Below are 15,849 nucleotides of genomic sequence, written 5' to 3'. Positions count from 1 at the left end.
ATAACAGAAATACCACAAGTGGATGGCTTTAAAAACAGAAATTTATTCTCTCAGTGTAGGAGGCTAAAGTCCAAATTCAGGGTGCCAGCTCCAGGGGAAGGCTTTCTGTCTCTGTTGGCGCTGGGGGAATGTTCTTATCATCAGTCTTCGCCTAGTCTAGGAGCTTCTCAGTGCAGGGACCCCAGGTCCAAAGGACATGCTCTGCTCCTGGCTCTTCTTGCTTGGTGATAATGAGGTCCCCCTTTAGAACTAAGACCTCTAGACTCGCAGAGCATAGGGTCCCGGGGACAGGAAGCAAAAATTTTTCGAGTGAGTCACTAGGGGTAATAGTGAGTGGTGCCACTCCCATTTCCACTGATTGACTACTCACAGCAGATCCCATCATGGAAGTAATATTATATCAGATCTCATCATAACTGCCAAACCACTGAGAATCATGCCCCACCAAGTTGACACATAACCTTAACGATCACAGGTAGAGACCACTTCCTCCCATAGTATGTTGGAATCCCTGGGGGCACAAATAGTTAACGGGCTTCGGCTGCTAACTGAAAGGCTGGAAGTTCGAGTCCACCCACAGGCACTTCAGAAGAAAGGCCTGGTGATCTACTTCCAAAAAAGTCAGCCATTGAAAACTCTATACAGCACAATTCTACTGTGACACACAGGGGATTGCCATGAGTCTGAATCGACTTGAAAGCAATTGAAACCATAGCATGTTAGATTACGGCAGGTATCCCCCCCAGTTTTTAACTCATTAAATTATTCCTCTGCTCAACAAGCAACCCTCTGTTGTTCAATAACCATTCCCTCTTCTGCTTACAGGGAATGAAAGTTGAAGCTAATTGAAGCCCTTCAGAATGTAGCCCACATCTTGGTGTATGGCCTCATCTCCTGCTGTTTCCACCACAGCTGCCCTCTTCAGCCAGGCTCCCTGTCTGCTTACCCATAAACATGCCCAGCTCATCCTGCTGCTTCTGCCCTGCTCCCACCCCATCACAATATCATCCCCTTCCCTTTCCATACAGGGAGAAGGAGAATAAAATCCAAACTTATGATGGTCTCCAAGGCCCCATGTGATCTGACTTCTGCCTGTCTCTCCAATTGCATTCCCAACCACTCTCTCTTCTATCCTTTGAACAAAGTGCCTTCCTGCCTCTGGGCATTGCCTTTATTGAGACTGCTATCTGGATGGCGCTTCACTTAGCACTTTGCCTGGCTGGCTTCTTCTCATCCTCCAGGTTTCAGGCTGAATGTCTCTTAATCTCATCTCAACAGATGAAATAGATCTACATAAAGTAGATCCCCCACCTAGTTATTAGCAACCTTCATTCCCCTTTTATTTCTTTCAAAGCGCTCATGACATTCTGTACTGATTTTATTAATTAAATTGTTTGTTTATTGTCCTTCCCCTCCCCCAACAGAATGGAAGCTTTAAAAGGACTGAAACCCAATATCTTGTCTCCTTTCTATCCCCAGTCTCTAGTACAGTGCTTGACATGTACTTTACAAATACATTGCAAGACCCAAGTTAAATCCCACCTCTGTAATGAATAATACTAATGCATGTATTGAGTGCTCACTGTATTCCAGTGGTTATATATATTATTTCATTTAATGAGGCCCAGCATTTACCTCCTCTAACTCCTACAGTGTTTATTATCCAGGCCACTATTCTGTATTTGATCATAAGTTTGCCTCTTGCTTTGTTATTTCATATATTACATGCATCATTCTTTTTGCCCTAAAGAAATACAAATTCTTAGTGCTCCCCCATAGCACAGTAACAAAGACGGGGGGTGCTCAGTGTGTGCTAAATGACAAAAGACATCCCCTCAGGGTTATAGCATGAACACAGTAAGAATGTTCATAAGGTATCTTTGTTACAAACTTTGAACAGAAACTCTGAACCAACTATTCTACTTGTAAAGATGTCAGAATGGTTCAAGTGAGATAGTTTGAACTTTGAGACCTGAGATGTCCAGTTCAGAGGGCCTTGCTAAAAATTTTCGCTTTCTAGAAAGTATTGAATCTGCAAAAACTGCCTACAAAAACAAGTGATTTCATTCTGGTAAGTCACAAGAAAGTGTTGATTGTTGGGCTCCAAGGTATCTGCTTTGCAGTGCTGGAAAATCCCAAGCTAAAGAGCCCTCCAGTGTTCACAGAAACTTCCTGGAGTCCCTTTGCACACCTCGAGGCAGGGCTCAGGGAAACTCCTCTAGATGATTCTGTGCCTGGAAACTGCTCCTACACCTCATCTTGGGTTTCAGCTGCAGCTTACTCCTTCTACTTCTGAGCTAAGATAAAAAGGAGCACCCCTAGGCTCCAAGGAGCGCTCCCTTCATTGTAAAAGATGACACCAGGGGCTGTTGGCTTTGCTTTATACAACCTAGGTGTGGCTCTCCAAGGCTGGCTGTTAGCTAGGAGTCCCCTAGGGCTCTTACCTCCAGCACTCTATTTCTGAGAGCTCTGAGAGTCATTCCTTAAGTCATTTTGGGCTCTGAGTACACCCAGATGCTGATTTTCTTCTTGGGCTCCACCCTGGAGCAGATGCGTGCAGTCAGGAAAATGTGGCTCAACCTGTCTCTCTCCCCATCTGACAGGTCAGCCCAAGCACTGTCCTGTTGGGTGTGCTTCCTTGAGGAGAGCCTCCCTCCTACTAGAGAGGGTGTCTTCCCTTAATTAAATCTTGAACTCCACAGACCCAACTGCTCATTGCAGTAGAATATGGGCGATGATGAACTTTTTCAAGGACTCTGTTTTTTAGTTTCTTCTTTGGCGGACATAATTAAATCCATCATTCTAATTACACACATTTTCCATTCCAGCTGCTTGAAGTTCCAGCCCTGCTAAATGGTTTAGCAATGATCTCTTTGGCCACCAACTGCCTCCCCCAGGAATGGCCTGCTGGGGGAGCTTATACTTCTGTCATTTTACAGAGTCCTTATAAATCAGGAAGAATGCTTGCTATCTGCAGTAATGTCATGATGTAGCTTATTTATTTACTTATGAGAGTGGAATGTAGCTATGTTTTAAATTAGGGCTGAAGGGAACACATCTCCATCAAGTTGGCCCTGATTTTCCAAAATGTCAGGTTTTCACAGTTCTTAGGTGTACAACATTCCACACGGTAGACCAAGTAAAAAGAAAGGAGCCAAAATTTATTGTCATGATCTTCCAGGGCTATTCTCGGGCAGGGCCAAAATCTCACATTCATACAAGGGCTCAAATGTAGATACTGATGATATCACCAAGTGAGATTGTAGAGTCCTAAAGTGCATGTGTGTGTTAATAATCACTTATAAGGTGTAAATAAACATTTAAAGTATACTGCAATGCTAATTGCCTCTGTGAACGACTTTCTTTGCCATGAGACCAGAACTGGTTGGTACCCGGCTACCATTTCTGAACATTTTGATCAAACAGTCTATAGAAGGATCCTGAGCAAAAGGAGGAAAATGCAGAAGAAAATTTTGAATTTTCACAAACTCCAGACTTTCTGAAGCCATGAAGTCTAGATGAACCCCTGAAACTATTGCCCTGAGATAACTTTAAACCTTAAACCAAAAATATCCCCTGAAGTTTTCTTAAAGTCAAACAATAGTTTAGCTTAACTAGTTAAAAATTTCTGCCTGGAGCATTATGCTCTTTTAAGAACTATCTACATGGGATCAAACTGACAACAACAACTGGAAAGATTAGATATGAACCTTAGGGGGCAGTAAGTTTATGTTAGGGGAGAGGAGGGTGAGAATGATTGCACAAGTGGAAGAATGTAATCAATGTCAATGAATTGTACATGATGTAGAAACTCTTGACTTGGCATATGCTTTGCTATACATATTCTCAACAAAATAAAATTAAAAAAAATAAAGTACACCACAATGAAATCCTGCTTTTGACATTGCTTTATTTATATCTGTTTGCTTAATATATCAGGAGCCAAAAACAAAACAAAACAAAACAAAACAAAAGCCCAAGCCTGTCCCAAACTCTTGGAGGCCCTGGCTCAGGACCTGCCATCAGCGGGGGACTGGAGGGAAAGGTGACTTGGAGAGGGATTTATGAGCAGCAGGAGTATCAGCCCGGCTCCCAGACCTCCGCAATTCGAGACTTCAGTTTAAACAAGAGCCCTGCTGTGCTCAGGACGTGGCTCTCAGCTGAAGCACGAACCCTGAGGAGTCAAGAGGCCGGAGAAGCCTATGTGCTGCATAAAACAAGACTACGCGGAGCGGCGCAGGCCAGGAGCCGATAGACTGACAAGATGGGGTGAAGCTGGGGCGGAACTTCTGAGGGGTGGGCGGAGCCTCTGCGGGATGGGCGAGGCCGAAGGAAGGAAACGCCGGAGGTTGGAGACGAGGGTTGGTCTTTCCCTGGGGGCGGTGTTGGGCGGTGCCGGAACTCGGATCACGGAATGAGACGGCGACCAACTGCTCCACGGACGGGCGGGGCTGACTGCGTCTCTTCTGGGCTGGGTGTCCGCGGCCACCTCTGAACGTCGGGAAGGGCCGGGCTTCCTGGGAGTGGCCGGTCGGCAGCGCGGTAGCGGCGGAAAGGCTGTGTGTGTGTGTCCCATGTTTCGTTTCCTGTTGCTCGGTCTCATCCCGAAAAACAGAAAGTGCATGGGCAGGTCGACTGTGACTCTCCTACTGTATCGCCAACACGTGTAGGGCCAGGAGGGCGTCCATTCCTCCCAGGACCCCACCCATTAAAGCGGTTGCAGGGTGTGCCTGTATGGACATATCCCCCCAAAATAAAAGTGTTTATCTGTCTCTAGTACTTTTGGGGAGAGAGAAATACTGCTGGGACAGAGGGAATTTCAGGGCGAGGGCCACAAGGAACTCGTGGGTCCTTCACGGGACGAAAGCCTCCTTCCTCACTATCTTACGCGTTAATGTCACAGGGCTCTTGGCCCCTGAGTTTACCCCTCCCTGCGCTCTATCTATGCCCACCCGGAACAACTTCGCACCCAAGTTAAACGCCTTGCATCCTGGTTTTTGTATTTCTCATCCAGACCCTCAACGGGAGTGATGCAGAGCCTTTCAGGGTCGCCTGGAAACCACAGCCCAGCCTCCAGATGCAGTCCGAATCCAGCCGATGTGAAGAGGAGACCCCTCCCCTCTTTTGGGGTTTGGATCCTGTATTTCTAGCCTTTGCAAAACTCTATGTCAGAGATATCCTGAACTTGAAGGAGTCCCAGCAGGTACCAGGTAGGTGCCTGGATGGATGCCTTGTGCTGCTTCTACATCACCACCACCCCTTCCCCAAAGCTGCAGAAAGCAGGGCTGCGGGGCTTTCAGGAGAGCGTTCCCTTTGAAAATGGTCTAGCCTGGACCTTGTTGTTGAGTCCTGTTGAGTTCATTCCGACTCATAGCGACCCCTTGTGACAGAATTGCCATAGGGTGCTCTATGTTGGAATCGACTCTGCAGCACACAACAACAGTCTTTACAGAAGTAGATGCCAGGTCTTTCTTCCGGGGAGCTGCAGGATGGGTTCAAACCGCCAACCTTTCTGTTAGCAGCCGAGCTCTTAACCGTTGTGCCACCAAGACTCCTTAGCCTGGACCCTAGAGTCAGTCAATTTCTATGCAGGTTAAAAACAGTCTAAGTTGTTGTTAGTTTTTTTTTTTAAATAGATACTTAGGGGAGTAACCTCTGGACTGAAGGAACGTTTTTATCTGAGACTGAGGTTTTCATATTTTAAAATGTTGTTTTTCTTTGGGTCAGCTCTTGGTGGGAAGATTGCTGGACTGGGCATCCCTATGCCTGACTCGGGATCCAAACTATGCCACTTACCTGACCTGGGTTATGACTCATCTTCTGCAGAGCTTGGAGCTCTGGTGGTGCAGTGGTTAAGAACTACAGCTGCTAACCAAAAGGTCAGCAGTTCGAATCCACCACCGATTCCTTGGAAACCCTATGGGGCAGTTCTACTGTGTCTTATAGGGTCGCTAGGACTGGAAGTCGGAATTGACTTGACGGCAACGGGTTTTTGTTTCTGCAGAGCTTCTTCTTTGTAAAAATGAGGATTAAGAATGCCTGGTTTTCTTGTAAGGTTTTGTTTTGTTTTGAGTTAGAATCAAATTATATAACTGCTTGAGAGGAAGGACATTAACTGTCTTGTTCACCAGGGTAATCCCAAGGCTCAGAACAGTGCCTGGCATGTATGGGCCCTCAAGAAGTAGTAATTGATGGACCAAAGCATTATAAATGTAAGGTTAAAATTTTTTTATTAGAATATTGGTTACTAAAAATAGGTTCTTACCTAAAAATATAATCAGTATAGTTTGGGGATAGATTTAAACAATTCATGTAGCTGTGAGTAGACCTTCACATGGATACTGTGTATGTGAGAAGTTTGGATAAACTTTGCTATTTCCCATGGTGCTTTCCAGTCAAGAGCCTGTTGAATGAAAAACTATGAGTCAGAAGTAGTCAACAATCTGAAGAACCCAGAGTTTAATGAGCTGAGGTTTTGTCTTTCCAGTTCCGTATACAAATATAGTTGGATGACCTTCTACTAAAGTCCTCGTACAGATTTTTTTGCCACACCTTTATTTCCTAATTATTGTTAGAAATGGTCTGTTTTTTCCCTTGGAAGGCAGCCAGCCGCCTCCACAGTTGTCTGTTTTCCAGAATAGTCTGGTATTCTTCATAGCTTATCTCCTCAGGAAGAAATTAATTCACATAAAATGACAACCACGCTTAAATATCTTCTATAGGTGTTCAAGGAAGTATCAGGGACATGATAGGAGCCTGTTGGAAGAGCTTAACTCTCCCTGTGGGCAGAGGGCCTTATTATGTATTCAAAGAAACAAAGGAAAACTGGTACTGTTGATCTTTGCCATGTCACTGGTGATAATGTGTCAGATGTGGTTTTTTTTAAATGAAACATCCTGGTTGAAACAGACTTCAACCATCTTTTCATAGAGTGATCTTTAGACTATACTGTAGAGTTCCTAAGGTCCTTGGGTGGTGCAGATGCTTTGTGCTCGACTGCTAGCCAGAAGGTTGGTGGTTTGAGCCACCCAGTGGTGCCACAGAAGAAAAGCCTGGCGATCTGCTTCCATAAAGATTACAGCCAAGAAAATCCTGTGGAACTCAGTTCTACTAATGGGGCTGCTATGATTCAGTATCTACTAGATGACAACAGGTTTGTTTGGGACTCTGGTTGCAGGTAACAGGAATCAACTGGAAGTAGCTTAAGCCAGTCTAGGGAATTAAGGTAGAAATACTGGGTTCCACAGAATGGAAAAACATCAGGAGCCAAGGCAGCCCTGGGGCCTCATCAGAATTGGGCTCACCACTCCCAGGAATCCTGTCTGGGTCCTGTTCCTGAGTCAGAAAAGGTCTCCGTGTGTCTGTGGGTAGGGTTCACTCTCTGAGGTTCCTTCTCTGCTGGGACATGGCTGTTGACATCTGTAATCTTTAAGTTTTTAAAACAGAGTTTTAAAAAGAAACTCTTTGGGTTGTAATCTGCTGGCCCCAAAAGCAGTATTTTGTAACCTACTTAACACCTTCTCCTTTAAAAAAAAAAAAAATGCTATTACCAATTCATAGAAATGATGACTGGTTTCTTAGAAAAGCATTGCAGAAAAAGCCAAAGAAGTCTTTTTCGTGGTTTCTTCTCTCTTTCCTTTTTTCCAGTACCTCAAAATACAGTACAAAGCCTGGTCACATGATATAATGATTGTTTTCAGCCGCCATTATTCAATAAGGAGCTACGTTTAATTTTTACAAGTGGAAAGTAGATTAACCAAATCAAGTTGGGAAAAATTGGTTTTCTCCTTTTTGCACTGGTGTAAGCTTCTGTAAAGTGGAGCTTTCTGCTTATGACTCTTATGGAAATGACATCTGAATTTGGCAGGGCTTGCCATCCATCAAGGGCTCATTCTTAAGTCTGAATTGCAGCAAGCAGCATGCCACTGATTTTTGACATCCATCACCCCCCCACACACCCCACCCAACACACAATTAACATTTAATGAAGCAGACTATGTACAGGTAGTCCTGACTTAGGACTTATTCAAGTTTTGATGAACTGCACTGTTATGAATTGAATTGTGTCCCCAAAAAATATGTGTTGTAAATCCTAACCTCTATGCCTGTGGTTATAATCCCATTTGGGAATGGATTTTCTTTGTTATATTAATGAGACAGGATTAGTGTAAGGTGTATCTTAAGTCAGTCTCTTTTGAGATATAAAACAGATTAAATGCCAGCTAGCAAAAGAGACAGGGGAAGAGAGATGCCAAGCATATGAAGATTGCCCAGGAGCAGAAGCTCAGAAGAGACGAGGACCTTCCTCCAGAACCAACAGAGAAAGCCTTCCCCTAGAGTCAGCGCCCTGAATTCAGACTTCTAGCCTCCTAAGCTGTGAGAAAATAAATTTCTGTTTGTTAAAGCCACCCATTTGTGATATTTCTATTATAGCAGCACTAGGTAACTAAGACACACACTTAAGACCATCCATTTTTGTTTTTTGGTTCATCTTATCATTAGCAGTATGTACTACATACAGTGTAGCAGTGTTTAATTCGCTTATGTTATCATTCTCAGATGTTCACTTGCACATGCTAACTTTTATGATTTACTGTTCCAAACACTACTGTGTTTTGAAATGAAAACTAAAAAAAACAAAAAAAATGAGGTAGTCGACTCACATCAGAACCAACTCATGACAGTCATCAAAAGGGAACCCTGTCGTAAGTCGGGGACTACCTGTACTCATAAAATAAATTGATTCTGCCTTTTTTTTTTTTTTTTAATTTCAGGTATATTTTTTTACAATGGGCATCCGGTAAAACAGGTAGATGTCTTGGGAACTGTAATTGGAGTGAGAGAAAGAGATGCTTTCTACAGTTATGGAGGTAAGAGAAATTGTGTTTGAGATTTAGTTTATGTATGAGGACCTCACTTAGCTGAAAGTTGAATTTTAAGCAATCCCAGCCTTTGGGAGCAGCTGGATGATTCTCACAAAGCCCATGCACTTGACTCTTTTCAGATCAAAGGTGGGAGGCTGTGTGAGGACTTCAGTCCTGGCCCCAGAACCAGGTCAGGTACTAGGCCTGGGATCTAAAGGGGCTTCAGTTAGGCTCCTTTCCCATTATAAAATGATTTCAGTGATATGTGTGACTATTCCTCAATGAACATTTCCCTCAGAGTGGGTGTCCTAGAGCAGGACACATCTGTGGGGCTCTGAGAAAGCATCTGAATGTTGAATGAATTGAGAGTAAAAGTGCTTTTAACTTTAACTCTCGTGTGATCTGTTCAGATAGGGAACTGCCTCTCTCCCTGCAGTCCTCAGGCCCAAATTGTCTCCTGGGCCACCTGCCAGGCTGTCCTTAGCCCTGCTCCGCCTGACTCACCACAGGCCTGTGCTGGGGGTGCTTCCTGTTCACGCTGTCTGACTTGCCCCACAACTAGAAACACAAGGCCTGCAGCCCAGGCGCCTCTGGAAAGGATGTGGCGCTGCCCAGCCAGAGAGGATGCCGAGTGGCCCTGCAAGGGTGGGCAGCTCTGGGCCTTCCCCCAGTCAGATCTCGGGGTGCATGGCACAGGCTCTGTGGGGAAGGATACAAACCAGCAGAAGTCAGAGGGTTCTGTGGCGATGCCCAGGGTGCACAGAGCCGCTGGCAGCAACTCCAGCTCCCAGCTGGAGTCCTGGGAGGCTTCAGTCAAGAACAGAATGACTTCACATTTTCTAGAACAATGTTAATATGCGCTCTCTCTCTCTTTTTTTTTTTCCTCTCCATTATAAATCAAGATTTTAAACCAGCCAAAGAAGTGGTGTGCCTGGAGGTGTCATACATTTTTTAACTCAGAATGTCTATTGCTTTTTTACTGGTTAAAATTATACTTAATCATTATAAACTAAAATTTAAAATTAGAGAACATTCAAATCAACTACATAAAACCCCACAAATCACATAAAAATACTATTAATATTTGAGTGAACATCCTTCTAAACTTAGAAGTCTTCTTAATATTGAGTAACTATAGCTATGCCTTATTTCCTCAGTACTATTATGCATATTTCTTTCACTTCTTAATATTTCTATAATTAGGTTTACAGTCAGTGTATATGTTGAATGTGGGGTTGCTTCTTCACACTCCAAAAGAAACTGATACTAAGCAATGCTTGTCTTAAAATCATTGCTCTCTTAACCAATGTCATAAAACAACATATGTACTGGCTGTTTAATGAGAAGATATTTGTTCTGTAAACCTTCACCCAAAGTACAACAAAAAAAAAAATTTAAAAAATCATTGCTCTCCACATACACTATTTAATAATATTTTATAAATTAGATTATATGCTGTTATATAAGATTTTTATTTTACAATGAGGAATGAATATCCTTTAACAGCAATGAACATAAGAGCTTCATTATAACTTTTTATTTTCACATGCTATTCTATCTTAGCCAATTCCATATTTATAAGCATTTTGATTGTCTCTAATTTTCAGAGTCATAAGCAGTGTTGCAATGAACAGTCTTATTCAAAATGCATATATTTGTATACTTTTTTGGTATTTCTCCTCAGGATAAGTTACTGGAAATAATAAGTCAAATTTCCAAATTTGAGACATGTTTCCAAACTTGCTCTTCACAGAGTTGGTACTAATACACACTTCCCACTAACGGTACATGAGGTTATCAATAACTTTTAATATTTGTCATTCTGGTAGTGAAATACAGAGCCCTGGCGGTGAAATGGTTAAAACATTCGTCTGCTAACTGAAAGATCAGCAGTTATAACCCACCAGCTGCTCCAAAGGAGAAAAGAGCTGGCAATCTGTTCCCTTAAAATTACAGCCTAGGAAACTGTATGGGCAGTTCTACTCTGTCCTGTACAGTCACTATGGGTCAGAATCGACTCACTGGCACACAAAAGCAACAAGTAGTGCAATTATTTAAATTTGCTTTAATATCCTAATAACTAGTAAATTTATCATCTTTTCATATGCTTATTGACCTGTTTTATATCTTCCCTGAACGGCATATTCTTTGCCATATTTTTTGTGGTTTTGATATTTTTCTAATTAATATGTAGGGACTCTTTTATATATGTTAAGGCACCGACTGTTGTTTGGAAAATTGCTATACAGTTTTAGTTTTTTGGTAGTCATATATGTCAGACTTTTTAATGAATTCTGATGTTCAGGTCCTGCCTAGAGAGATCTCTCCCACTAATTATAAGCCCAAGGTTAAAACAGTATTCACCATATTTTCTTCTTGTCTTCTTGATTTTACATTAAAAAAATAAAACCCATCTAGAATTTATTTTACTGTAAAGATAATTCTGGGCTTCTGCTTTCAACGCAGGTATTATTACCTCCATGATTTAATTGAGCAATCAAGAATGTTTACCTTAAGTTTCTTCTATATCGTGTGTACATTTACCACTCTAGTTGATTTTTAAAAAATCACTAGGCCCTCTGACTCCATGCTTAGCAATCTCTGCTCTGAGTTTATCAGAAATTAGGCAAAGAGAAAACACCCATCATCTCATAGTAGACATTTCCAAATTTCTCTACAGTCCCAAAACCAAGTGCAATGGGAATTGTTTGTTTTTGCACTAGGGATAAAATAAGCAAAACCAGTATTATTTTTATGGCCAGGATATAATTATTTCTGTTATGAAAATCTATGATGTGCTTTGCTTTACTGAAAGCTCCTGCAGCTGTAAGGACTAGGCAGATGATCTTTCTCACAAAGAAAAGCCCAGGCCCAAAGGCTTGGAATGCTGTATGTTGGTGAGTTAGCAAGCTAGTGAGGGAGCAAATGGTGACACAAGTCTGCGCTGTAAGTAACTGTGCCTCTGACCACAGACTACAGACCACAGACCATGTGATGCTGTCTTGTTCCAGGGCAGGAGAGAAAGGCTGACTTTATATGTCAGCAGTCATTGAGATTGAGGAAACCATTTTCAGGAGCGAGGGGTAGACAAGAATCATTAGTACCCTTTAGTTAGGGTAAGCGAAATGTTCAGTACATTACGTTGAGCTCATGTATAACATTGGCATGTGCAGACAATCAGTTTGCATTGGTGTAGGTGAGAAATTATTCCTAAAGGTAGAAGGAGAATTTGATATGGATTTGGCCCACCAGGCCATTGAAAACTGTCATCTTTTAGTATGGCAAATGCAGTGACCATATGCTAGTTCACCAGCAATGCCAAATCTCTCTTCTACCTTTTTATCTTTTTCTTGCAGTGGATGACAGCACAGGCGTTATAAACTGCATCTGCTGGAAAAAGTTGAGCGATATCAGGTCTTCATCAGGTAATTAATTTTATTTGCCCCGCTTCTTTACTGCTCAGCTTTCAGTGGACATTACTCAGGGTAGCTCATCAGAAGAGCCGTAGGGCTACAATTTTCACATTTATCCACTAATGAATGACATTGATCTGCTTGAAGCATTGGACCCAGAGCTTTGGCTATTCTGAAAACTGACTCCATGATGGGGGAGCCAGTTGTTTTTCTTTCTCCCCTCTCTTTGGTGCTCATTTCCTTCTAAGTCTATGGGACCATACATAGGTTTCTATGACGTTTCAGTCATTCATTTTTACTGTGCCAGTTACTACGTAAGTCAAGATGTTTTAGGCTAATTGTCAGTCAGGTCAGAACCACCTTCCTCCGGGATTCCAAAGAAGATTTTGAAGACTACACGCTTGCCAGTAACTTCTATGCTGGCACAATCCACATTTTCCGCAATCTCTAATATGTTCAAACAAATGTACCAGGAATTCTAAGCTTGATGAAAAGCTAAAATAGTTTTCCTTTGGAAGTTAGCCATTAAATAATATAAACTGAAAAGGAAGTTTAAAATTGTGTGTTGAAGACATTGACTGTAACTGAAACAGCATTTGGTATTACTTGTATATATATTAATAGTTCTTAGGTTCCTTTTCAAGGAGCCCTGGTGGCGCAAATGGTGACGTGCTCGGCTGCTAACTGAAAGGTTGGCAGTTTGAACCTACTCAGCAGCTCTGTGGGAGAAAGACCCGGTGATCTGCTTCTGTAAAGATTGCAGCCAAGAAAACCCTATGGGGCAGCTCTACTCTTGTCACATGGGGTCCCTGTGAGTCGACGTCAACTTGACGGCATGCAACAAGGTTCCTTTTCAAGTTGCTTAAGGTCGTAGTATTGAAGAAAGTATCATGCGTTGTTGGCTCTAGAGAGCCCACAGGAACTGGGGCCTTTTTTTCTCTGTTCTAAAATATGTAATGTATATATGTATGGTGGATGTTTGTAGTTGTTTCTTCTCATTTTGAGTCATGCCACATCAGTAAACGAAGGTCCTGAAAGCTTTACTCCATCCATGTCATTAAGGTCGACTCTACTTTGAGGAGGCAGCTCTTCCCTAGTCGTATTTTGAGTGCTTTCCAACCAGAGGGGCTCTTCTTCCAGCACTATGTCAGACAGTGTTCTGCTGCTATTCATAAAGTTTTCACTGGCCAGTTTTTTTAGAAGTAAATCATCAGGTCCTTCATTCTAGTCTGTCTTAGTCTGGAAGCTCTGCTGAAACCTGTCCACCATAGGTGAACTTGCTGGTATTTGAAATACCGATGGCATAGCTTCCAGCATCACAGCAACACACAAGCCACCACAACCAACACCCATGGAAGCAGCAGTCAAAAAATCAAACAACGTATTGCATTGGGCAAATCTGCTGCAAGAGACCTCTTTAAAGGGTTAAAAAACAAAGATGTCACTTTGAGGACTAAGATGCATCTGCCCCAAGCCATGGTATTTTCAGCTGCCTCATATGCATGCGAAAGCTGGACAATGAATAAGGAAGACCAAAGAAGAATTGATGCCTTTAAATTATTGTGTGGGTAAAGAGTACTGAATATACCATGGACTGCCAGAAGAATGAACAAGTCTGTCTTGGAAGAAGTACAGCCAGAATGCTCATTAGAAGCGAGGATGGCGAGACTTCATTTTATGTACTTTGGGCATGTCATCAGGAGGGGCCAGTCCCTGGAGAAGGACATTATGCTTGGTAAAGTAGAGGGTCAGTGAAAAAGAAAAAGACCCTCAATGAGATCGATTGACACAGTGGCTGCAACAATGGATTCAAGCATAACAGTGATTGTGAGGATGGTGCAGGACCAGGCAGTGTTTTGTTCCGTCGTGCATAGAGTTGCTATGAGTCAGAATCAACTTGATGGCGCCTAACAACAGCAATACACTGGGATCGTTCAATAAATGTAGCTTATTCTAGTATCTAACATCGAGTATCTATCTCATTGTGTTATATGTGGTGAGAATGTCTAACACTTGGGGTAGTTTCTTCTTTCCCTATTGCCATTGCAAAAGAAAATTGTCAGAATCTCAACCTCCTGTTTTGACTATACTGACTGATGTAATGCTCATTTGCTTAATTTTCTCATGTATTTACATTTAGAATTCGGCCATAGGTTTCATATAACTTTCATATTCCCATTTCCTAATTTGAGAACATTTAAATCAATAGCACTAATTTGCCTAGGAAGCTTTGTTGTAAAAAAATTAAGAGGACACCAGGTTTTTATGCAAATATCTCATAGGTAAGACATAAACCTATTAGATAATCAGAGATACGGATTTTCCTATATGCCTAGGATATTAAAATAATTTGCAGATTTATGGTTGTAGTATTGTTACAGTCTTTAATCAGAAGGTGTACCACTACACCACTCACTGCCGTCGAGTCAATTCTGACTCATAGTGACCCTATAGCACAGAGTAGAAACCGCCCCATAGAAGCACCTGGTGGATTCAAACTGCCGACCTTTTGGTTAGCAATCAGAAGATGTAGTTTGATTTTACATACTTATTTCAGAGTGGGGAGAGATCAGTAAACTTTTTATATAAAAGGCCAGATAGCAAATATTTTCAGCTTTTTGGGCCATGTAGTTCATGTCTCAACTATTTGACTCTGCCTTGTAGCATAGAAGCATCCACAGACAATAGGTAAACAAATGGACGTGACTGTGTTCCGATAAAACTTTATTTACCTGAGACCAGAAGAATAAGATGGTGCCTGGCTACCACTACCACCCATTCTGATCAGGGCCACAATAGATGGACCCTAATACAACAGAAGAAAAATGCCAAAGAGATCTCAAATTCTTAATAAATCCAGACTTACTTGACCATTTGAGACTAGAGGGCTCCCTGAGACTATCACCCTGAGATACTCTTTTTTTTCCTTTGATTTTCTTTATTTCTTTTTTTAATTGTACTTTAGATGAAGGTTTACAGAGAAAACTAGCTTCTCATTAAACAATTGATACATATATTGTTTTGTGACATTGGTTGCCAACCCCATGACGTGTCAACACTCTCCCCTTCTCAACCTCAGGTTCCCCATTACCAGCTTTCCTGTCCCTTCCTGCTTTCTCGTCCTTGCCCCTGGGCTAGTGTGCCCATTTAGTCTCATTTTATGGGCCTGTCTAATCTTTGGCTGAAGGGTGAACCTCAGGAGTGACTTCATTACGGAGCTAAAAGGGTGTCCGGAGGCCATACTCTCAGGGTTTCTCCAGTCTATGTCAGACCAGTAAGTCTGGTCTTTTTTTTGTGTGTGTGAGTAAGAATTTTGTTCTACATTTTTCTCCAGCTCTATCCGGGACCCTCTGTTGTGATCCCTGTCAGAGCAGTCAGTGGGTGGTAGCCAGGCATCATCTAGTTGTGTTGGACTCAGGCTGGTAGAGGCTGTGGTACTTGTGGTCCACTAGTCCTTTGGACTAATCTTTCCCTTATGTCTTTGGTTTTCTTCATTCGCTCTTGCTCCAGATGGGGTGAGATCAGTGGAGTATCTTAGATGACTACCCACAAGCTTTTAAGACCCCAGATGC

General features: G+C 42.3%; 1 protein-coding gene across 5 annotated transcripts in view; it reads left to right on the top strand.

Annotated features, from left to right (window-relative positions):
* The first annotated feature begins 4,423 nt into the window (after nucleotides 1–4,423).
* Nucleotides 4,424–15,849, top strand: part of STN1 (STN1 subunit of CST complex) — a 41,178-nt gene continuing 29,752 nt past the window's right edge. The window contains exons 1-4 of one of the 5 annotated variants that reach the window (XM_023741180.1): nucleotides 4,424–4,563; nucleotides 5,015–5,210; nucleotides 8,775–8,870; nucleotides 12,221–12,289. In XM_023741180.1, coding sequence (XP_023596948.1) covers nucleotides 5,078–5,210; nucleotides 8,775–8,870; nucleotides 12,221–12,289 — 298 coding nt within the window. In that variant the 5' untranslated portion in view covers nucleotides 4,424–4,563; nucleotides 5,015–5,077. Of the gene's footprint in view, nucleotides 4,631–5,014; nucleotides 5,211–5,301; nucleotides 7,154–8,774; nucleotides 8,871–12,220; nucleotides 12,290–15,849 lie in introns of those variants that run through there. The other 4 variants (XM_023741192.1, XM_023741186.1, XM_023741194.1 and 1 more) reach the window with 4 other exon arrangements.

The sequence above is a fragment of the Trichechus manatus genome, unplaced genomic scaffold (genome assembly GCF_000243295.1).
Source record: "Trichechus manatus latirostris isolate Lorelei unplaced genomic scaffold, TriManLat1.0 scaffold00007, whole genome shotgun sequence".
NCBI classification, from domain to species: Eukaryota; Metazoa; Chordata; class Mammalia; order Sirenia; family Trichechidae; genus Trichechus; species Trichechus manatus.
Note: the sequence above shows the minus strand (reverse complement) of the source record. Positions and strands in the feature narration are given on the sequence as shown.